At 48.5% G+C, this 22086-nt stretch overlaps 1 protein-coding gene across 1 annotated transcript in view; it reads left to right on the top strand.

Moving 5' to 3' along the window:
* The window catches only part of LOC138563372 (zinc finger protein 91-like), a 347835-nt gene that overhangs the window by 105853 nt on the left and 219896 nt on the right, over positions 1 to 22086 (top strand). The window contains exon 3 of the mRNA XM_069642851.1: positions 15604 to 15855. Coding sequence (XP_069498952.1) covers positions 15604 to 15855 — 252 coding nt within the window. The remainder of the gene's footprint in view (positions 1 to 15603; positions 15856 to 22086) is intronic.

Raw genomic sequence — 22086 nt, 5'->3', positions numbered from 1 at the left:
TGTGAGTAGTAGTGCCTTTTTGAGTGTATGGAGTGTATGAGTGGGTGTGTGAGAGGAGGGGTGAGGTGTAAGTAGTAGTGCCTTTTTGAGTGTATGGAGTGAATGAGTGGGTGTGTGAGAGGAGGGGTGAGGTGTGAGTAGTAGTGCCTTTTTGAGTGCATGGAGTGAATGAGTGGGTGTGTGAGAGGAGGGGTGAGGTGTAAGTAGTAGTGCCTTTTTGAGTGTATGGAGTGTATGAGTGGGTGTGGGAGGAGAAGGGCGAGGTGTTAGTAGTAGTGCCTGTTTGAGTGTATGGAGTATATGAGTGGGGGTGTGAGGTAGAAGTGCCTTTTTGAGTGTGTGGAGTGTATGAGTGAGTGTGTGAGAGGAGGGGTGAGGTGTAAGTAGTAGTGGCTTTTTGAGTGTATGGAGTGTATGAGTGGGTGTGTGAGAGGAGGGGTGAGGTGTGAGTAGTAGTGCCTTTTTGAGTGTATGAGTGGGCGTGTGAGAGGAGGGGTGAGGTGTAAAGTAGTGCCTTTTTGAGTGTATGGAGTGTATGAGTGGGCGTGTGAGAGGAGGGGTGAGGTGTAAGTAGTAGTGCCTTTTTGAGTGTATGGAGTGTATGAGTGGGTGTGGGAGGAAAAGGGCGAGGTGTTAGTAGTAGTGCCTGTTTGAGTGTATGGAGTGTATGAGTGGGTGTGTGAGAGGAGGGGTGAGGTGTAAATAGTACTGCCTGTTTGAGTGTATGGAGTGTATGTGTGGGTGTTTGACATGAGGGGTGAGGTGTAAGTAGTGTCTTTTTGAGTGTATGGAGTGTATGAGTGGGTGTGGGAGAGGAGGGGTGAGGTGTGAGTAGTAGTGCCTTTTTGAGTGTATGGAGTATATGAGTGGGTGTGTGAGAGGAGGGGTGAGGTGTAAGTAGTAGTGCCTTTTGAGTGTATGGAGTGTATGAGTGGATGTGGGAGAGGAGGGGTGAGGTGTAAGTAGTAGTGCCTGTTTGTATGGAGTGTATGAGTTGGTGCGTGAGGTAGTAGTGCCTTTTTGAGTGTATGGAGTGTATGAGTGGGTGTGTGAGGTAGTAGTGCCTTTTTGAGTGTATGGAGTGTATAAGTGGGTGTGTGAGAGGAGGGGTGAGGTCTAAGTAGTAGTGCCTTTTTGAGTGTATGGAGTGTATGAGTGGGTGTGTGAGAGGTGGGGTGAGGTGTAAGTAGTAGTGCCTTTTTGAGTGTATGGAGTGTATGAGTGGGTGTGTGAGATGAGGGGTGCGGTGTAAGTAGTTGTGCCTTTTTGAGTGTATGGAGTGTATGAGTGGCTGTGGGAGAGGAGGGGTGAGGTGTAAGTAGTAGTGCCTTTTTGAGTATATGGGGTGTATGTTTGGGTGTGTGTGATGAGGGGGAGGTGTAAGTAATAGTGCCTTTTTCAGTGTATGGAGTGTATGAGTGGGTGTGTGAGAGGAGGGGTGAGGTGTAAGTAGTAGTGCCTTTTTGAGTGTATGGAGTGAATGAGTGGGCGTGTGAGAGGAGGGGTGAGGTGTAAGTAGTAGTGGCTTTTTGAGTGTATAGAGTGTATGAGTGGGTGTGTGAGAGGAGGGGTGAGGTGTAAGTAGTAGTGCCTTTTTGAGTGTATGGAGTGTATGAGTGGGTGTGGGAGGAGAAGGGTGAGGTGTTAGTAGTAGTGCCTGTTTGAGTGTATGGAGTGTATGAGTGGGTGTGTGAGGTAGTAGTGCCTTTTTGAGTGTATGGAGTGTATGAGTGGGTGTGTGAGAGGAGGGGTGAGGTGTAAGTAGTAGTGCCTTGTTGAGTGTATGGAGTGTATGAGTGGGTGTGTGAGAGGAGGGGTGAGGTGTCAGTAGTAGTGCCTTTTTGAGTGTATGGAGTTTATGAGTGGGTGTGTGAGAGGAGGGGTGAGGTGTAAGTAGTAGTGCCTTTTTGAGTGTATGGAGTGAATGAGTGGGTGTGTGAGAAGAGGGGTGAGGTGTGAGTAGTAGTGCCTTTTTGAGTGCATGGAGTGTATGAGTGGGTGTGTGAGAGGAAGGGTAAGGTGTAAGTAGTAGTGCCTTTTTGAGTGTATGGAGTGTATGAGTGGGTGTGGGAGGAGAAGGGTGAGGTGTTAGTAGTAGTGCCTGTTTGAGTGTATGGAGTGTATGAGTGGGGGTGTGAGGTAGAAGTGCCTTTTTGAGTGTGTGGAGTGTATGAGTGGGTGTGTGAGAGGAGGGGTGAGGTGTAAGTAGTAGTGCCTTTTTGAGTGTATGGAGTGAATGAGTGGGCGTGTGAGAGGAGGGGTGAGGTGTAAGTAGTAGTGGCTTTTTGAGTGTATGGAGGGTATGAGTGGGTGTGTGAGAGGAGGGGTGAGGTGTAAGTAGTAGTGCCTTTTTGAGTGTATGGAGTGTATGAGTGGGTGTGGGAGGAGAAGGGTGAGGTGTTAGTAGTAGTGCCTGTTTGAGTGTATGGAGTGTATGAGTGGGTGTGTGAGGTAGTAGTGCATTTTTGAGTGTATGGAGTGTATGAGTGGGTGTGTGAGAGGAGGGGTGAGGTGTAAGTAGTAGTGCCTTGTTGAGTGTATGGAGTGTATGAGTGGGTGTGTGAGAGGAGGGGTGAGGTGTGAGTAGTAGTGCCTTTTTGAGTGTATGGAGTGTATGAGTGCGTGTGTGAGAGGCGGGGTGAGGTGTAAGTAGTAGTGCCTTTTTGAGTGTATGGAGTGAATGAGTGGGTGTGTGAGAGGAGGGGTGAGGTGTGAGTAGTAGTGCCTTTTTGAGTGCATGGAGTGAATGAGTGGGTGTGTGAGAGGAGGGGTGAGGTGTAAGTAGTAGTGCCTTTTTGAGTGTATGGAGTGTATGAGTGGGTGTGGGAGGAGAAGGGCGAGGTGTTAGTAGTAGTGCCTGTTTGAGTGTATGGAGTGTATGAGTGGGGGTGTGAGGTAGTAGTGCCTTTTTGAGTGTATGGAGTGTATGAGTGGGTGTGTGAGAGGAGGGGTGAGGTGTAAGTAGTAGTGCCTTTTTGAGTGTATGGAGTGTATGAGTGGGTGTGGGAGGAGAAGGGTGAGGTGTTAGTAGTAGTGGCTGTTTGAGTGTATGGAGTGTATGAGTGGGTGTGTGAGGTAGTAGTGCCTTTTTGAGTGTATGGAGTGTATGAGTGGGTGTGTGAGAGGAGGGGTGAGGTGTAAGTAGTAGTGCCTTTTTGAGTGTATGGAGTGAATGAGTGGGCGTGTGAGAGGAGGGGTGAGGTGTAAGTAGTAGTGGCTTTTTGAGTGTATGGAGTGTATGAGTGGGTGTGTGAGAGGAGGGGTGAGGTGTAAGTAGTAGTGCCTTTTTGAGTGTATGGAGTGTATGAGTGGGTGTGGGAGGAGAAGGGTGAGGTGTTAGTAGTAGTGCCTGTTTGAGTGTATGGAGTGTATGAGTGGGTGTGTGAGGTAGTAGTGCCTTTTTGAGTGTATGGAGTGTATGAGTGGGTGTGTCAGAGGAGGGGTGAGGTGTAAGTAGTAGTGCCTTGTTGAGTGTATGGAGTGTATGAGTGGGTGTGTGAGAGGAGGGGTGAGGTGTCAGTAGTAGTGCCTTTTTGAATGTATGGAGTTTATGAGTGGGTGTGTGAGAGGAGGGGTGAGGTGTAAGTAGTAGTGCCTTTTTGAGTGTATGGAGTGAATGAGTGGGTGTGTGAGAAGAGGGGTGAGGTGTGAGTAGTAGTGCCTTTTTGAGTGCATGAGTGTATGAGTGGGTGTGTGAGAGGAGGGGTAAGGTGTAAGTAGTAGTGCCTTTTTGAGTGTATGGAGTGTATGAGTGGGTGTGGGAGGAGAAGGGTGAGGTGTTAGTAGTAGTGCCTGTTTCAGTGTATGGAGTGTATGAGTGGGGGTGTGAGGTAGAAGTGCCTTTTTGAGTGTGTGGAGTGTATGAGTGGGTGTGTGAGAGGAGGGGTGAGGTGTAAGTAGTAGTGCCTTTTTGAGTGTATGGAGTGAATGAGTGGGCGTGTGAGAGGAGGGGTGAGGTGTAAGTAGTAGTGGCTTTTTGAGTGTATGGAGTGTATGAGTGGGTGTGTGAGAGGAGGGGTGAGGTTTAAGTACTAGTGCCTTTTTGAGTGTATGGAGTGTATGAGTGGGTGTGGGAGGAGAAGGGTGAGGTGTTAGTAGTAGTGCCTGTTTGAGTGTATGGAGTGTATGAGTGGGTGTGTGAGGTAGTAGTGCATTTTTGATTGTATGGAGTGTATGAGTGGGTGTGTGAGAGGAGGGGTGAGGTGTAAGTAGTAGTGCCTTGTTGAGTGTATGGAGTGTATGAGTGGGTGTGTGAGAGGAGGGGTGAGGTGTGAGTAGTAGTGCCTTTTTGAGTGTATGGAGTGTATAAGTGCGTGTGTGAGAGGCGGGGTGAGGTGTAAGTAGTAGTGCCTTTTTGAGTGTATGGAGTGAATGAGTGGGTGTGTGAGAGGAGGGGTGAGGTGTGAGTAGTAGTGCCTTTTTGAGTGCATGGAGTGAATGAGTGGGTGTGTGAGAGGAGGGGTGAGGTGTAAGTAGTAGTGCCTTTTTGAGTGTATGGAGTGTATGAGTGGGTGTGGGAGGAGAAGGGCGAGGTGTTAGTAGTAGTGCCTGTTTGAGTGTATGGAGTGTATGAGTGGGGGTGTGAGGTAGAAGTGCCTTTTTGAGTGTGTGGAGTGTATGAGTGGGTGTGTGAGAGGAGGGGTGAGGTGTAAGTAGTAGTGCCTTTTTGAGTGTATGGAGTGTATGAGTGGGTGTGGGAGGAGAAGGGCGAGGTGTTAGTAGTAGTGCCTGTTTGAGTGTATGGAGTGTATGAGTGGGGGTGTGAGGTAGAAGTGCCTTTTTGAGTGTGTGGAGTGTATGAGTGGGTGTGTGAGAGGAGGGGTGAGGTGTAAGTAGTAGTGCCTTTTTGAGTGTATGGAGTGTATGAGTGGGTGTGTGAGGAGGGTGAGGTCTAAGTAGTAGTGCCTTTTTGAGTGTATGGAGTGTATGAGTGGGTGTGGGAGAGGAGGGGTGAGGTGTAAGTAGTAGTGCCCTGTTGAGTGTATGGAGTGTATGAGTGGGTGTGTGAGGAGGGTGAGGTGTAAGCAGTAGTGCCTTTTTGAGTATATGGAGTGTATGAGTGGGTGTGTGAGAGGAGGGGTGAGGTGTAAGTAGTAGTGCCATTTTGAGTGTATGGAGTGTATGAGTGGGTGTGTGAGAGGAGGGGTGAGGTGTGAGTAGTAGTGCCTTTTTGAGTGTATGAAGTGAATGAGTGGGCGTGTGAGAGGAGGGGTGAGGTGTAAGTAGTAGTGGCTTTTTGAGTGTATGGAGTGTATGAGTGGGTGTGTGAGAGGAGGGGTGAGGTGTAAGTAGTAGTGCCTTTTTGAGTGTATGGAGTGTATGAGTGGGTGTGGGAGGGGAAGGGTGAGGTGTTAGTAGTAGTGCCTGTTTGAGTGTATGGAGTGTATGAGTGGGTGTGTGAGGTAGTAGTGCCTTTTTGAGTGTATGGAGTGTATGAGTGGGTGTGTGAGAGGAGGGGTGAGGTGTAAGTAGTAGTGCCTTGTTGAGTGTATGGAGTGTATGAGTGGGTTTGTGAGAGGAGGGGTGAGGTGTGAGTAGTAGTGCCTTTTTGAGTGTATGGAGTGTATTAGTGGGTGTGTGAGAGGAGGGGTGAGGTGTAAGTAGTAGTGCCTTTTTGAGTGTATGGAGTGAATGAGTGGGTGTGTGAGAGGAGGGGTGAGGTGTGAGTAGTAGTGCCTTTTTGAGTGCATGGAGTGAATGAGTGGGTGTGTGAGAGGAGGGGTGAGGTGTAAGTAGTAGTGCCTTTTTGAGTGTATGGAGTGTATGAGTGGGTGTGGGAGGAGAAGGGCGAGGTGTTAGTAGTAGTGCCTGTTTGAGTGTATGGAGTATATGAGTGGGGGTGTGAGGTAGAAGTGCCTTTTTGAGTGTGTGGAGTGTATGAGTGGGTGTGTGAGAGGAGGGGTGAGGTGTAAGTAGTAGTGGCTTTTTGAGTGTATGGAGTGTATGAGTGGGTGTGTGAGAGGAGGGGTGAGGTGTGAGTAGTAGTGCCTTTTTGAGTGTATGAGTGGGCGTGTGAGAGGAGGGGTGAGGTGTAAGTAGTAGTGCCTTTTTGAGTGTATGGAGTGTATGAGTGGGTGTGGGAGGAGAAGGGCGAGGTGTTAGTAGTAGTGCCTGTTTGAGTGTATGGAGTGTATGAGTGGGGGTGTGAGGTAGAAGTGCCTTTTTGAGTGTGTGGAGTGTATGAGTGGGTGTGTGAGAGGAGGGGTGAGGTGTAAGTAGTAGTGCCTTTTTGAGTGTATGGAGTGTATGAGTGGGTGTGTGAGGAGGGTGAGGTCTAAGTAGTAGTGCCTTTTTGAGTGTATGGAGTGTATGAGTGGGTGTGGGAGAGGAGGGGTGAGGTGTAAGTAGTAGTGCCCTGTTGAGTGTATGGAGTGTATGAGTGGTTGTGTGAGGAGGGTGAGGTGTAAGCAGTAGTGCCTTTTTGAGTGTATGGAGTGTATGAGTGGGTGTGTGAGAGGAGGGGTGAGGTGTAAGTAGTAGTGCCTTTTTGAGTGTATGGAGTGTATGAGTGGGTGTGGGAGGGGAAGGGTGAGGTGTTAGTAGTAGTGCCTTTTTGAGTGTATGGAGTGAATGAGTGGGTGTGTGAGAGGAGGGGTGAGGTGTGAGTAGTAGTGCCTTTTTGAGTGCATGGAGTGAATGAGTGGGTGTGTGAGAGGAGGGGTGAGGTGTAAGTAGTAGTGCCTTTTTGAGTGTATGGAGTGTATGAGTGGGTGTGGGAGGAGAAGGGCGAGGTGTTAGTAGTAGTGCCTGTTTGAGTGTATGGAGTATATGAGTGGGGGTGTGAGGTAGAAGTGCCTTTTTGAGTGTGTGGAGTGTATGAGTGGGTGTGTGAGAGGAGGGGTGAGGTGTAAGTAGTAGTGCCTGTTTGAGTGTATGGAGTGTATGAGTGGGTGTGTGAGGTAGTAGTGCCTTTTGAGTGTATGGAGTGTATGAGTGGGTGTGTGAGAGGAGGGGTGAGGTGTAAGTAGTAGTGCCTTGTTGAGTGTATGGAGTGTATGAGTGGGTTTGTGAGAGGAGGGGTGAGGTGTGAGTAGTAGTGCCTTTTTGAGTGTATGGAGTGTATGAGTGGGTGTGTGAGAGGAGGGGTGAGGTGTAAGTAGTAGTGCCTTTTTGAGTGCATGGAGTGAATGAGTGGGTGTGTGAGAGGAGGGGTGAGGTGTGAGTAGTAGTGCCTTTTTGAGTGCATGGAGTGAATGAGTGGGTGTGTGAGAGGAGGGGTGAGGTGTAAGTAGTAGTGCCTTTTTGAGTGTATGGAGTGTATGAGTGGGTGTGGGAGGAGAAGGGCGAGGTGTTAGTAGTAGTGCCTGTTTGAGTGTATGGAGTATATGAGTGGGGGTGTGAGGTAGAAGTGCCTTTTTGAGTGTGTGGAGTGTATGAGTGAGTGTGTGAGAGGAGGGGTGAGGTGTAAGTAGTAGTGGCTTTTTGAGTGTATGGAGTGTATGAGTGGGTGTGTGAGAGGAGGGGTGAGGTGTGAGTAGTAGTGCCTTTTTGAGTGTATGAGTGGGCGTGTGAGAGGAGGGGTGAGGTGTAAAGTAGTGCCTTTTTGAGTGTATGGAGTGTATGAGTGGGCGTGTGAGAGGAGGGGTGAGGTGTAAGTAGTAGTGCCTTTTTGAGTGTATGGAGTGTATGAGTGGGTGTGGGAGGAAAAGGGCGAGGTGTTAGTAGTAGTGCCTGTTTGAGTGTATGGAGTGTATGAGTGGGTGTGTGAGAGGAGGGGTGAGGTGTAAATAGTACTGCCTGTTTGAGTGTATGGAGTGTATGTGTGGGTGTTTGACATGAGGGGTGAGGTGTAAGTAGTGTCTTTTTGAGTGTATGGAGTGTATGAGTGGGTGTGGGAGAGGAGGGGTGAGGTGTGAGTAGTAGTGCCTTTTTGAGTGTATGGAGTATATGAGTGGGTGTGTGAGAGGAGGGGTGAGGTGTAAGTAGTAGTGCCTTTTGAGTGTATGGAGTGTATGAGTGGATGTGGGAGAGGAGGGGTGAGGTGTAAGTAGTAGTGCCTGTTTGTATGGAGTGTATGAGTTGGTGCGTGAGGTAGTAGTGCCTTTTTGAGTGTATGGAGTGTATGAGTGGGTGTGTGAGGTAGTAGTGCCTTTTTGAGTGTATGGAGTGTATAAGTGGGTGTGTGAGAGGAGGGGTGAGGTCTAAGTAGTAGTGCCTTTTTGAGTGTATGGAGTGTATGAGTGGGTGTGTGAGAGGTGGGGTGAGGTGTAAGTAGTAGTGCCTTTTTGAGTGTATGGAGTGTATGAGTGGGTGTGTGAGATGAGGGGTGCGGTGTAAGTAGTTGTGCCTTTTTGAGTGTATGGAGTGTATGAGTGGCTGTGGGAGAGGAGGGGTGAGGTGTAAGTAGTAGTGCCTTTTTGAGTATATGGGGTGTATGTTTGGGTGTGTGTGATGAGGGGGAGGTGTAAGTAATAGTGCCTTTTTCAGTGTATGGAGTGTATGTGTGGGTGTGGGAGAGGAGGGTTGAGGTGTAAGTAGTAGTGCCTTTTTCAGTGTATGGAGTGTATGAGTGGGTGTGTGAGGTAGTAGTGCCTCTTTCAGAGTATGGAGTGTATGAGTGGGTGTGTGAGAGGAGGGGTGAGGTGTGAGTAGTAGTGCCTTTTTGAGTCTATGGAGTGTATGAGTGGGTGTGGAAGAGGAGGGGTTAGGTGTAAGTAGTAGTGCCTTTTTGAGTGTATGAGTGGGTGTATGAGAGGTGGGGTGAGATGTAAGTAGTAGTGCCTTTTTGAGTGTATGGAGTGTATGAGTAGGTGTGTGAGGTAGTAGTGCCTTTTGAGTGTGTGGAGTGTATGAGTGGGTGTGTGAGAGGAGGGGTGAGGTGTAAGTAGTAGTGCCTTTTTAAGTGTATGGAGTGCATGAGTGGGTGTGTGAGGTAGTAGTGCCTTTTTCAGTGTATGGAGTGTATGAGTGGGTGTGTGGGAGGAGGGGTGAGGTGTAAGGAGTAGTGCCTTTTTCAGTGTATGGAGTGTATGATTGGGTGTGGGAGAGGAGGGGTGAGGTGTAAGTAGTAGTGCCTTTTTGAGTGTATGGAGTGTATGCATGGGTGTGTGAGAGGCGGGGTGAGGTGTAAGTAGTAGTGTCTTTTTGAGTGTATGGAGTGGGTGTGTGAGGGGCGGGGCGAGGTGTACGTAGTCATGCCTTTTTGAGTGTATGGAGTGTATGAGTGGGTGTGGGAGAGGAGAGGTGAGGTGTAAGTAGTAGTGCCTTTTTCAGTGTATGGAGTGTATGAGTGGGTGTGTGAGGTAGTAGTGCCTTTTTCATTGTATGGGGTGTATGAGTGGGTGTGTGAGAGGGGGGGTGAGGTGTAAGTAGTAGTGCCTTTTTAAGTTTATGGAGTGTATGATTGGGTGTGGGAGAGGAGGGGTGAGGTGTAAGTAGTAGTGCCTTTTTGAGTGTATGGAGTGTATGCATGGGTGTGTGAGAGGCGGGGTGAGGTGTAAGTAGTAGTGCCTTTTTGAGTGTATGGAGTGGGTGTGTGAGGGGCGGGGCGAGGTATACGTAGTCATGCCTTTTTGAGTGTATGAGTGGGTGTGTGAGAGGAGGGGTGAGGTGTAAGTAGTAGTGCCTGAATGGAGTGTATGAGTGGGTGTGTGAGGTAGTAGTGCCTTTCTAAGTGTACGGAGTGTATGAGTGGGTGTGTGAGAGGAGGGGTGAGTTGTAAGTAGTAGTGCCTGTTTGTATGAAGTGTATGAGTGGGTGTGTGAGGTAGTAGTGCCTTTTTGAGTGTATGGAGTGTATGAGTGGGTGTGTGAGAGGAGGGGTGAGGTGTAAGTAGTAGTGCCTGTTTGTATGGAGTGTATGAGTGGGTGTGTGAGGTAGTAGTGCCTTTTTGAGTGTATGGAGTGTATGAATGGGCGTGTGAGAGGAGGGGTGAGGTGTAAGTAGTAGTGCCTGTTTGTATGGAGTGTATGAGTGGGTGTGTGAGGTAGTGGTGCCTTTTTGAGTGTATGGAGTGTATGAGTGGGTGTGTGAGAGGAGGGGTGAGGTGTAAGTAGTAGTGCCTTTTTGAGTGTATGGAGTGTATGAGTGGGTGTGTGAGATGAGGGGTGAGGGGTAAGTAGTTGTGCCTTTTTGAGTGTATGGAGTGTATGAGTGGGTGTGGGAGAGGAGGGGTGAGGTGTAAGTAGTAGTGCCTTTTTGAGTATATGGGGTGTATGTGTGGGTGTGTGTGATGAGGGGTGAGGTGTAAGTAATAGTGCCTTTTTCAGTGTATGGAGTGTATGTGTGGGTGTGTGAGATGAGGGGTGAGGTGTAAGTAGTTGTGCCTTTTTGAGTGTATGGAGTGTATGAGTAGATGTGGGAGAGGTGGGGTGAGGTGTGAGTAGTAGTGCCTTTTTGAGTGTATGGAGTGTATGAGTGGGCGTGTGAGGTAGTAGTGCCTTTTTCAGTGTACGGAGTGTGTGAGAGGAGGGGTGAGGTGTGAGTAGTAGTGCCTTTTTGAGTGTATGGAGTGTATGAGTGGGTGTGGGAGAGGAGGGGTGAGGTGTAAGTAGTAGTGCCTTTTTCAGTGTATGGAGTGTATGAGTGGGTGTGTGAGGTAGTAGTGCCTTTTTCAGTGTATGGAGTGTGTGAGAGGAGGGGTGAGGCGTGAGTAGTAGTGCCTTTTTGGGTGTATGGAGTGTATGAGTGAGTGTGGAAGAGGAGGGGTTAGGTGTAAGTAGTAGTGCCTTTTTGAGTGTATGAGTGCGTGTGTGGGGGGTGAGGTGTAAGTAGTAGTTCCTTTTTGAGTGTATGGAGTGTATACGTGGGTGTGTGAGAGGCGGGGTGAGGTGTAAGTAGTAGTTCCGTTTTGAGTGTATGGAGTGTATGGAGTGGGTGTGTGAGAGGCGGGGCGAGGTGTAAGTAGTAGTGCCTTTTTGAGTGCATGAGTGGGTGCTAGAGAAGAGGGGTGAGGTGTAAGTAGTCATGCCTTTTTGAGTGTATGAGTGGATGTGTGAGAGGAGGGGTGAGGTGTAAGTAGTAGTGCCTTTTTGAGTGTATGGAGTGTTTGAGTGGGCGTGTGAGAGGAGGGGTGAGGTGTAAGTAGTAGTGCCTTTTTGAGTGTATGGAGTGTATGAGTGGGTGTGTGAGGAGGGTGAGGCGTAGGTAGTAGTGCTTTTGTCAGTGTATGGAGTGTATGAGTGGGTGTGTGAGAGGAGGGGTGAGGTGTAAGTAGTAGTGCCTGTTTTTATGGAGTGTATGAGTGGGTGTGTGAGGTAATAGTGCCTTTTTGAGTGTATGGAGTGTATGAGTGGGTGTGTGAGAGGAGGAGTGAGGTGTAAGGAGTAGTGCCTTTTTGAGTGTATGGAGTGTATGAGTGGGCGTGTGAGAGGAGGGGTGAGGTGTAAGTAGTAGTGCCTGTTTGTATGAAGTGTATGAGTGGGTGTGTGAGGTAGTAGTGCCTTTTTGAGTGCATGGAGTGTATGAGTGGGTGTGTGAGAGGAGGGGTGAGGTGTAAGTAGTAGTGCCTGTTTGTATGGAGTGTATGAGTGGGTGTGTGAGGTAGTAGTGCCTTTTTGAGTGCATGGAGTGTATGAGTGGGTGTGTGAGGTAGTAGTGCCTTTTTGAGTGTATGGTGTGTATGAGTGGGTGTGTGAGTGGAGGGGTGAGATGTAAGTAGTAGTGCCTTTTTGAGTGTATGGAGTGTATGAGTGGGTGTCGGAGAGGAGGGGTGAGGTGTGAGTAGTAGTGCCTTTTTGAGTATCTGGTGTGTATGAGTGGGTGTGTGAGAGGAGGGGTGAGGTGTAAGTAGTAGTGCCTGTTTGTATGGAGTGTATGAGTCGATCTGTGAGGTAGTAGTGCCTTTTTGAGTGCATGGAGTATATGAGTGGGTGTGTGAGAGGAGGGGTGATGTGTAAGTAATAGTGCCTGTTTGTATGGAGTGTATGAGTGGGTGTGTGAGGTAGTAGTGCCTTTTTGAGTGTATGGAGTGTATGAGTGGGTGTGTGAGAGGAGGGGTGAGGTGTAAGTAGTAGTGCCTTTTTGAGTGCATGGAGTGTATGAGTGGGTGTGGGAGAGGAGGGGTGAGGTGTGAGTAGTAGTGCCTTTTTGAGTGTATGGAGTGTATGAGTGGGTGTGGTAGAGCAGGGGTGAGGTGTAAGTAGTTGTGCCCTTTTGAGAGTATGGAGTGTATAAGTGGGTGTGTGAGGTAGTAGTGCCTTTTTGAGTGTATGGAGTTTATGAGTGGGTGTGTGAGGTAGTAGTGCCGTTTTGGAACACATGTCCATATTTTTTGACAGCCAAATATAAGGGGAAACAACTGCGAAAGAGGAGAGGAATATTAGACCTTTGGAAAATGTGTGAAGACACAGAAGAGCGGGAAGAGGGACGTGAAGCGCACAATGACAGCAGAGGCGAATGTTCAGAAAGGGAGCGTAGGGCGCCAGCAGAACATAACGGAATATACCCATTAGAAGGTTGCACCGCAGTAGGTTATACTCATCCGATCTCTGTGTCTACCCCAGCGATAGCCCACCAACCCCATACACCTCTCCACAGGATGCTCCTGCACATGCAGATATCAATAAAAGATGTGGCATTGGCCTCCGCAGGGACATAATTGTCCAGATTGCAGGCGGCACAGTGTAAGACAAAGACCGATTAACCAGCAGAACAGGAAGCCGATCGGTGGAGGGCAGGAGACATTCTCTTTAAAATAGATAACGCACCCATAAAAAGACATGCACATGGAAAGGGAAACGGATAGCCTAGGATATGAAAATATTGATCCTGGAGGGGAGAAGAAAAGGGGTGGTGTACGTTTGATGAGTTCAAAGATGATGAGGATGACGAGGCAGAGCAAGCCCCTGAGCAGATTCCTCGAGTGGACAGATTGTGGGATGGTACATTGAGAAGCAGGTTTGGCGGGATGGCAGTGGCAAGGAGAAAGTGAAGTGTGGCGAAGGTGAAGCCAAAATACAGATGCCCCTCATACATAAAAGAGCCTGGAGGCCGCACTGTGCTCCTTGGGCACAAATGGACAAAAATAATTTGCTAAAAGCACTCCCACCCCTGACTGCGGGCATGGGTGAAAAAGCATTTTGGTAGCGGCCATTGGAGACCAGGTGGGTGACGTATGGGTAAAGGCAGGGTATCCGGGAGTAACATTGGCGAACGATGCACATGATGGCACCTTGTTTAATGAGATTCGAGCACAGATATGGAACACGCTGCAGCGAATGTTCCTAGATACACCTGACTTGCAATCGATAATGCAGTGTACTGTACATGATGATGAAAAGATCGCACAGTACATCTTGAAGGTTCAAGAGATGTTGAGGGCGCAGACGGGTGGTACGTCGGACCAATCAATATCCTTTTTCTACTTTATCGTTAATAAAGCTCTGCCAAAAGAGACAACATTGTGGGTATCGAAGCAAAGGGGTGGGCAGAGATGCAAAGTGTCATAGTACACCACTGCAAAAGAATAAAGGAGCGTGACGGGTGTGAGAAATCAGAAGGTGTCTCACCCGCTAGTCCCCAGGGATCTGTCATCCAGGTGGCCAGGACAAGGCCATCGCTTTTGGATCCAGTTTCTGGGGGTGGACCAGTGTGGGAGGATCACCTGGAAGGGGGGTCTTCGCGGAGTGGGACACCAGATGGTGAGATGCAGTATCCCCTTTCCTCTGACACCTTTTCCCAATACTACCAGGTAGAATACTTAGGAACTCAACCCTGCCCCTCATTCCCTACACAAGCACTTTTTCACTGACAGCTCACTGTGAGAGAAAACAAACTAACACTCGAGCTGTATACATGACTTGTCACAACACATGGGTCAGGCAGAGTCAGGCAATTACTGATAATTACACACACTTGAGTTCCATCACACTTCCCCACACAGATAAAAGGTGGAGCACAAAAAGCACATTCTGAGCAAGGCAAAACACACGAGGAAGCAGAAGTTCCGAGATGGCAGTTTAATACGAGGAGAAAGACGGCAAGACCAGAGAGGGTTGCAAGGAGGGAACTACCCTTGACCTTTTCGGAGAAGAACCCCAACATTTCAAGAGACCTCGAGAATAAGAAACATAAGACCGGGAATAAAAGCTGAAGAAAGTTGCAGTGTGTGTCAAAGGTACACAGGGCCCTCCCTCATCGATAGCCGAGACGGGGAGGAGTGATTGTCGCTGTGTTACTGTCTTGGCTTCTACAAAAAAAGCATGAGTCAGAACAGCCGGTGATCGGGGAGACTGATTGCAGATCCGTCTGTGTTAGAACCAATGTTGCAAGCAGCAACATTGTATGAAGAAATCTGCAAAGAATATGAGGCGTATGTGTTTAACAACATGAACATAATTGAATATCCAAGGAGTGACCGAACTTTTGAAACCAAGATTGATACCATATACAGAGTGGTCCGGCACTATGTGGGTGATCATTCAAAGGTCTCTGTTAGGTATCCAATGGAGAGTTTAAAATTGTTGAACTGTGAAATTGAAGTGGTCCTGCAATGATTCAAGCTAAACCACATGCACATTCAAAAGTCTTCGATGGCTTATACGAACAGAAATTGGTCCAAGCCCGGCTGAGGGAGACTAAATGTGTGAAAGGGTGAGCCCAGCCGAGGGGCATCCAGGGGGAACTGTGAGTCACCCGAGAAAAGATATTGCTGAAATTGGTCCGAGCCCAGCTGAGGGAGACTAATTGTGAAAAAGCGACCCGAGCCCGGCTGAGATGCATCCGGGGTGAACCGGGAGTCACCAGAGAAAAGATATTCTGTAAGCATTGGAGAGAAGGATCTGAGCCGTGCTGAGGCGGATCCAGGGTGAATAGCTACTCACCTGAATTGAGTCTTTGGAACTTTTTGCTTGTTTTTGTACATCTGGCCCTCTGAATCAAGAGACTTTGATAATGTTAGTGACTTGGGCACAGAAGGCCCTGATGTTGGTAATGGAACTGCGTGCTCATGCCAAAGAAGCCAGAGAATGTGCTATGCTCGAGTGAACTGCCTTGTCACGTGCTGAAAACATGGGGAACAGAGGGCAACGGCCTGAACATTCTGACTTATCATTTTGTAAATACTTGTTTATTTTTTCATGAACATTATCCCACACTGTTCGTAATTAGTGACAAGGATTGGCAATCATTTTTTTAAGTATAGGCCCTTTTATGTTGACAAGACTCAACTAGGACTGCCTTCTTTATTATTTGATGGTCGTAGCTTTCGCCCATCTTTAGATTTAGGTTTAGATGGGTGTTTATCACACCTTTGTCAAAGTTCAATAAACACCCTTGAACTGTGGTCACTTTTGTCTGTCTTAGCTTGATACCATGCCTTCCTTACACGGGGAAACGTCCCAAAGATGACAAGCGAAGGAAGCAAACCTAGTACACAATAAATTAGCTAGGATCGCTTTGGAAACCTCTAACAGGTTTAGAGGGTTGTAATTCTTGGCTCACCTGTTTTGTATTTGCAGTTTTCTTCTTGACGGTCGGTTTCTCCTTTTTCTTTGAAGTCTGGGTTTCATGTAGAAAGTGACAAGTCTCCCCTGATGCCACCCTGCAGGATCTGAAGACCAGACCGGCTAGCACTGGGGAACCCCGCCCAGAGCCAGGGAAAAACCTGCAAGGGAAAAACCTGAGGTATTCTTTAATGTTCTTTCTTGTTGTGGACAAATCCAGGGAGGAAGAAGTCCAGGACTTAATCCATCTGATGGCGGACAGGAAGGAGCAGAACGGAATGTGCAGACTGAAGCAATCCGCAGTGACAGGAAAGGAAGAAAGTAATAGCAACGTGGCCAAGAGGGTGGCAGAGCAAGGAAGCACAGGGAAGGCAAGCAGCAATGCGGCCAGGAGAGCAGCTGAGCCAGGAAGCACAGAGAAGTTTAGCAGTAACGTGGTTAGGAGAGCAATGGAGCCAGGAAGTAACAGGAGGTAAGCGGCACGGCAAGGAAGCGGTGCAGCAGGAAGGAACGGAGAAGAGAGCAGAGAGATCAGGAAGCGCTGAGCACGGCTGTAGCCTAGCAACCGAGAGTTGAGACGCGCAGACACATGGTTGATCAGCGCTTATATGATGATGTCTTGGAAACGTCCCAGAAGCCTAGACCGCTGCCATCAAGCCTCGAAATAGCGGCAGCCATGTTGGGAGTAAAGATGGACGCCACAAGGCGACACCAGACTTTCCAGGCGGTCCATAAGGGGCGAAGGCGATGAGACATGACAGCATGCCCCCTCCGAAACCCCATCCCAGCTGGTTTTCCCTGATGGAGCTGGTGAAACAGATGGACCAAGCGTGGGGCATGCACATTGGGTTCCGGTTCCCATGACCGTTCACTGGGGGGACAGCCTTCCCATTCCACGAGATACTGAAGCCGTTCCCGTCTGTACCGTGAGTCACATATTCTTGAGACTTCATACTTGATCTGGTTGTTGGTGATGAGAGGAGGAGGGTGAACCTCAGTTCTGGTGGAATGATGACAGGATTTCAGCAGTGAAGAGTGGAAGACGGGGTGAATTCTGATCCATGACACATGAAGACTTAGTCGAAAAGGCCACTGGATTGACGATCATGATTATAGAAAATGGTCCATAGAAACATGGCGATAACTTGTTGGGTTTTAGATGTCTGAGCAGATGTTGGGACGATAGCCAGACCTTATCACTGATGTTGTATTCAGGAAAAGTTTGACGTTTTGTATCTGCAAATCTTTTGATGTCCATCCTGGCTTTCTGCAGATGGTCCTTGAAGTTCTTATGTACCTTCACCAGGTCAGTTACCCAGGCATTGACTGAAGGGACAGGGGAGGGGTAAGGTAGAAGTGTGGGAAGAACTGATGGATGAAATCCTTGGTTGCAGAAGAAAGGACTTGTTTTCATGGTAGAGTGTTCTGAAATGTTATAAGCAAACTCCGCCACTGGGAGCAGAACTGACCAGTCATCCTGTACCTGGGATGAAAAACATCTGAGGTATTCTTCAAGGGTTTGATTCAACCTTTTGGTTATCCCGTTGGATTGTGGGTGATAGCCAGATGATAGGGCTCGTTCAATACCCAACAGGTGACACAAGTGTTTCCAAAACCGGGAGGTGTAATGAGGACCTCGATCGGAGATGATCTTGGAAGGAAGGCCATGAAGTCTGAAGATTACAGTTACAAAGATGTTAGCCATTTCGCTGCCAGAAGGGAGTTTAGTCAGCGTAGTGAAAAGGGCCATGTGAGAAAATAAATCGCTCATCACCATTATGGTTGTATGTCCCTTGGAAGGAGGAAGGTCCACACTGAAATCTGTGGCTATAGTTTGCCTGGAACGTGATGGAAGATCCAGTTGGAGCAAGAGTCCTGCTGGTTTCTTGTTGTCGTATTTCTTTTGATTACAAATAGCACATGTCTTTATGTAAGACGGAACATCCAGGTGCATCTTTGGCCACCAGAAATGCCTTTTAAGGTTTTACAAGGTGGCTCTAATCCCACAATGCCCAGTGAAAACAGAGTCTTGAAAGAGGTGTAGCACTTGTTCTCTTAAGTTTTGAGTGGGAACCACTAGGCAGTGTCCTTAAATAGATAGCCGTCATGCGCCCGGTTGCCCTTGGGCCTGGTCTGCGCTATACAAATAAAACAAATACAAATGGATTAGTACTCGAATAGTCGCTCCAGAAGGCCTACGGTTGGGTTTCTGACCGGATCCTGTCCAAAAGAACCTCGGCCTGAGCGACAAACACCCTGTCTGGAAACATCCTGGGAAGAAGTAGCAGTTTGTCGAGAATGTAATCCTGGGGTCTGGATAGAGCATCGGCAAGAATGTTAGATGAACCCGGTATGTATGAGATTTGGAACTGAAACTGGGCAAAGACGTATTCCCAGCGTGCCTGTCAACTGTTTCTACATTCCAATGATTGGAGCACTTGTAGGTTCCTATGATCGATTCTTACTTGTACTGGAAAACTAGCACCTAGAAGGAGGTGATGCCAATCACTAAAGGCTTGACGTATAGCTAGCAGCTCTTTTTCTAGGACTGAATAGTGGAGTTCACTGGTGCTTAATGTTCTGAATAGGTATGCAATTGGGTGTTCGAGGTTCTCTTCTTGTTTCTGTTTCAAGACTGCTCCTATGACATATTCCGAGGCATCAGTCTCCACCAGGAAGGGCTTGGAAACATCAGGTTGGCTTAATATGGGTTCTTCAGTTTATTTTTCCTTGACTGACCTGAAGGCGGACTCCTGTGCTGATGACCAAAGAAAGGGTGCGTCTTTCTTCAGGAGAGATATAATCGGCTGAACGAGTGAGAAAAAGATGGGGATACATTTCCTGTAGAAATTTGCTTGGCCCAGGAAGGACTGAATCTGTTTAACCGAGGAAGGTGTAGGCCTTGAGGATGGCAGTGACTTTAGAGGGATCCATGGCTTTGCCTTGAGGGCTTAGAATGAATTAAAAGTATCGCACTGTGGTGACATGGAAGGTACATTTTTCAGGCTTGGCTAGCAGATGATGTTTACGAAGAAGTTGTAAGACTTGAGTTACATGCCCTTGGTACAATGCTGGATCCTTCAGATAAACTAATATATCGTCTAAATAGATGATAACAAAAAGGGACAACATGTCCAAAAACACCCTGTCCATGAAACGCTGGAGCACAGCGGGAGCATTTGAGAGCCCGAAGGGCATGACTAAATACTTAAAATGGCCGAAGGGTGTTCGGAAAGCAGTCTTCCATTCATCACCTCTCCTTATGCGTATAAGATGGTAAGCCGCTCTCAAATCCAATTTGGTGAATAGTATGGCTCCCTGTAGAGCGTCCAGGATGTCTGCTATGTGAGGAAAAGGGTATCGGTCCTTCCGGGTGCATTGATTCAGGCCTCTGTAATCCAGGCATGGACGGAGTTCCTTGGTCTCTTTTTTAGGCACAAAAAATAAAGAAGCCCCTGCGGGAGACTTGGCAGGACGAAACATTCCGTTTTCCAAGTTGGTGTCCAGATACTCCCGGAGGGCTCTATTCTCAGGTTCAGACAAGATAAACATTTGGCCGAAAGGTATAACAGTGTCCTCGTCATTTTTCAATAGCACAATCTTCGGGCCTATGAGGGGGGGTAAGGTCTGTACAATGGCTGTGGAAAAGACATTAGAAATCTGACGATAAGGCACATGGTTGATGTTGGAGACAGTGACATGTTGATTTTCGTGCGGTTCATTGTCCGTAGGCACTTCAAGCTGGGTTTTCCCGGAAAGACAATGCGTGAGGAAAAACTCAGAACCAAGGAACAAGGATCCTGCTGCCCAGCTGATGTATAGATTTTGACGTTTTAACCATGGCATACCCAAAAAGAACTGGGTAGTGGTCAGTCTTTATGATGACGAAATACAACAGTTCCTGATGGTTGTTGATGGACAACAGAAGTTAAACAGTTTGCTGAGTAATGGGTCCAGAGGAAAGCGGGCGTCCGTCAATCCCTTCGATAGCCTGTATCATTTCCTTGAGCTCTCTGGGTATCTGGTGTTGTTGAGCCCACTTGTCGTCCAAGAAGATGCCCATGGCACCACAATCTACCAAGGCCAGGACGAGGTGAAGTACTCCTGTGGAGGAAGCCAGGGTCACTTGGAGGATCACCAAGGTAGACCTTTGGGCCGGACCTAAAGGTACAGAAAAGAGGAGCATGTATCGATCTCCCCAAACTAGGCTCCATTCAGGATCAGGATCTGGTGTTTCCTGAATGCCTTGGCGGGGCAATAGGGTAATTCCTGAGCAGTTGTTTATCCGAAGCACAATACATGCACAATCCGCTATTGATCCTTTGGGTTCTTTCCTGTGGTGTCAGGGGTCCTTGTAGAGTTCCCAGCAGCATTGGGTCAGATTCTGTTTGAGTGACTGAAGGGCCTCTCTCGGACTGGGATACACGGGCAAAGGTTTCTGCAGGAGGCTGCAAACCCTTCTTTTTTCTGCCTTCCTTTCTTGTAGTCGGAAGTCGATTTGTAGGGACAAATCCAAAAGAGCCTGGAAGGAACCAGGGCAAGCCACTCTGGCTAATTCGTCCTTAACTTCTTCGTTGAGTCCTTTGTGGTACAGGGTGAAGCATGCTTCGGGCGACCAATCAGCGTCCATGGCTAACTGTTTGAAAAGAGTAACATATGTGAGCATGTTTTGGCTGCCTTGTTGGAATTCAAATAACTTCTCCTGGGCTGAAAACACCTGATCGGGGCGATCAAACATGGTATTGAATGCCATAAGAAACCCATCATAATTGTCCAACATGGGGTCTCATGTTGTTACCAAGGGTGTAGCCCAAGCAAGAGCATTGCCGGCGAGATGTGACACTATGAACCCTACCTTAACCCTGTGGGTAGAGAAGTAGTAGGGTTTGAATGTAAAGTGCACCATGCAAAAGTCCAGGAAGGAATGCAACGTCTTGGGTGTTCCATCATACTTTTCCACAATGCCTCCCACGTAGGCGCTCTCCTGAAATGCAGAGTCCCGGGAGAGGACGAGCTGTCTCAAGGCTGTGTTCTCCGCCTTGAGGTTTTGAACCTCTGTGGATAATTCCTGCATGCCAGGCAGAAGATGTGGAGTGAGGGTTCCATTTCCTCTGTTGTGGTAATCTAGTGGCATCTCAAACTGACAGGTTTAGAGGGTTGTAATTCTTGGCTCACCTATTTTGTATTTTGCAGTATTCTTCTTGACGGTTGGTTTCTCCTTTTTCTTTGAAGTCCGGGTTTCATGAAGAAAGGGACAAGTCTCCCCTGATGCCACCCTGCTGGATCAGAGGATCAGACAGGCTAGCACCGGGGGAAACCACCCAGAGCCAGGGAAAAACCTGCAAGGGAAAAACCTGAGGTATTCTTTAATGTTCTTTCTTGTTGCGGGTAAATCCAGGCAGGAAGAAGTCCACGAATTAAACCGTCCGATGGCGGCCAGGAAGGAGCAGAATGGAATGTGCAGCCTGGAGCAATCCGCGGTGAGTGGGAAGGAAGAATGTAATAGCAACGCAGCCAGGATGGCGGTAGAGCAAGGAAGCACAGGGAGTGCAAGCAGCAACGCGGCCAGGAGAGCAGCAGAGCCAGGAAGCACAGGGAAGGTAAGCGGCAATGTGGCCAGGAGAGCAACGGAGCCAGGAATTAACAGGAGGTAAGCGGCACAGCAAGGAAGCGGTGCAGCCAGGAAGGAACAGAGGAGGGAGCGGAGAGAACAGGAAGCGCTGAGCACGGCTGAAGGATAGCAACCGAGAATTGTGAAGCGCTGACACATGGTTGATTGGCACTTGTATGATGATGCCTTGGAAACATCCTAGAAGCCTAGACTGCTGCCACCAAGCCTCGAAATAGCGGCGGCCATGTTGGGAGTAAAGATGGACAGCGCAAGGCGATGCAAGGCTTTCCAGGCGGTCCAAGAGGGGAAAAGGCGATGAGACATGGCAACCTCAGTACCCACTTCACAACAAATGCAAGTACTAGGAACCGCCCAAGAACTTGGCAGAATATCTGCAATTTGGGTGGAAGCAGGACAATGAGAGTGGGGCTGAGGCCCACAGTATCCCTACCCACAGTGGCAACAAGGAGGACAACAGCGAGCGAGAGATGGGTTTTCGGGGGAACACGGGGGAGGGCTTTGGAGGGATGGGATGGGACCTAGAGGGGGAGGAATGGGGCATTCACAGTGCTCGAACTGTGGCAAGTGGGGGCACTTTGCAAGGGAGTGCAGAAGCAGCCAAGAAACAGGATATAGCTACGGCCCATCATCTCAGTGTCCCCTGAAAGGCTCAGCCCCCAGAATGACATCCCTTACGAGGTACACCAGACCTACCCACAACTACCTCCACAAATGCATTACTTACCCATGCAGCGGCAACAGGCAATACAACAGTACACACAACAGCACAAGGGCCAACAAGGGAATGGCGACAATCCATTTAATGGAATACCCAACTGTACTGTTGACCCTTTCTGAGGTGCAGAAGTGGTAGGGGGAAACGCTTTCTCATTTCCCTGGACAAATGCATATCCTGACTAAGACAGCCTACAGAGAACTCTGGCGTGTCCGGTCCTGTCGATGACCCTCAGCCCCGAGGAGGAACCTTGGTGGGGGCAGAGATAGGAGATAAGCAATTCATTTTTATCGCTGATTCAGGTGCTGCAAAATCATGTATCAGTGAAGGGCATTTTCCATTATCGGGCAAAACTC

This window comes from Ambystoma mexicanum, chromosome 1q (assembly GCF_040938575.1).
Source record: "Ambystoma mexicanum isolate Mex_15411 chromosome 1q, UKY_AmexF1_1, whole genome shotgun sequence".
NCBI classification, from domain to species: domain Eukaryota; kingdom Metazoa; phylum Chordata; class Amphibia; order Caudata; family Ambystomatidae; genus Ambystoma; species Ambystoma mexicanum.
The sequence above is the reverse complement of the archived record's forward strand: the minus strand, read 5'-3'. Positions and strand labels throughout refer to the sequence as shown.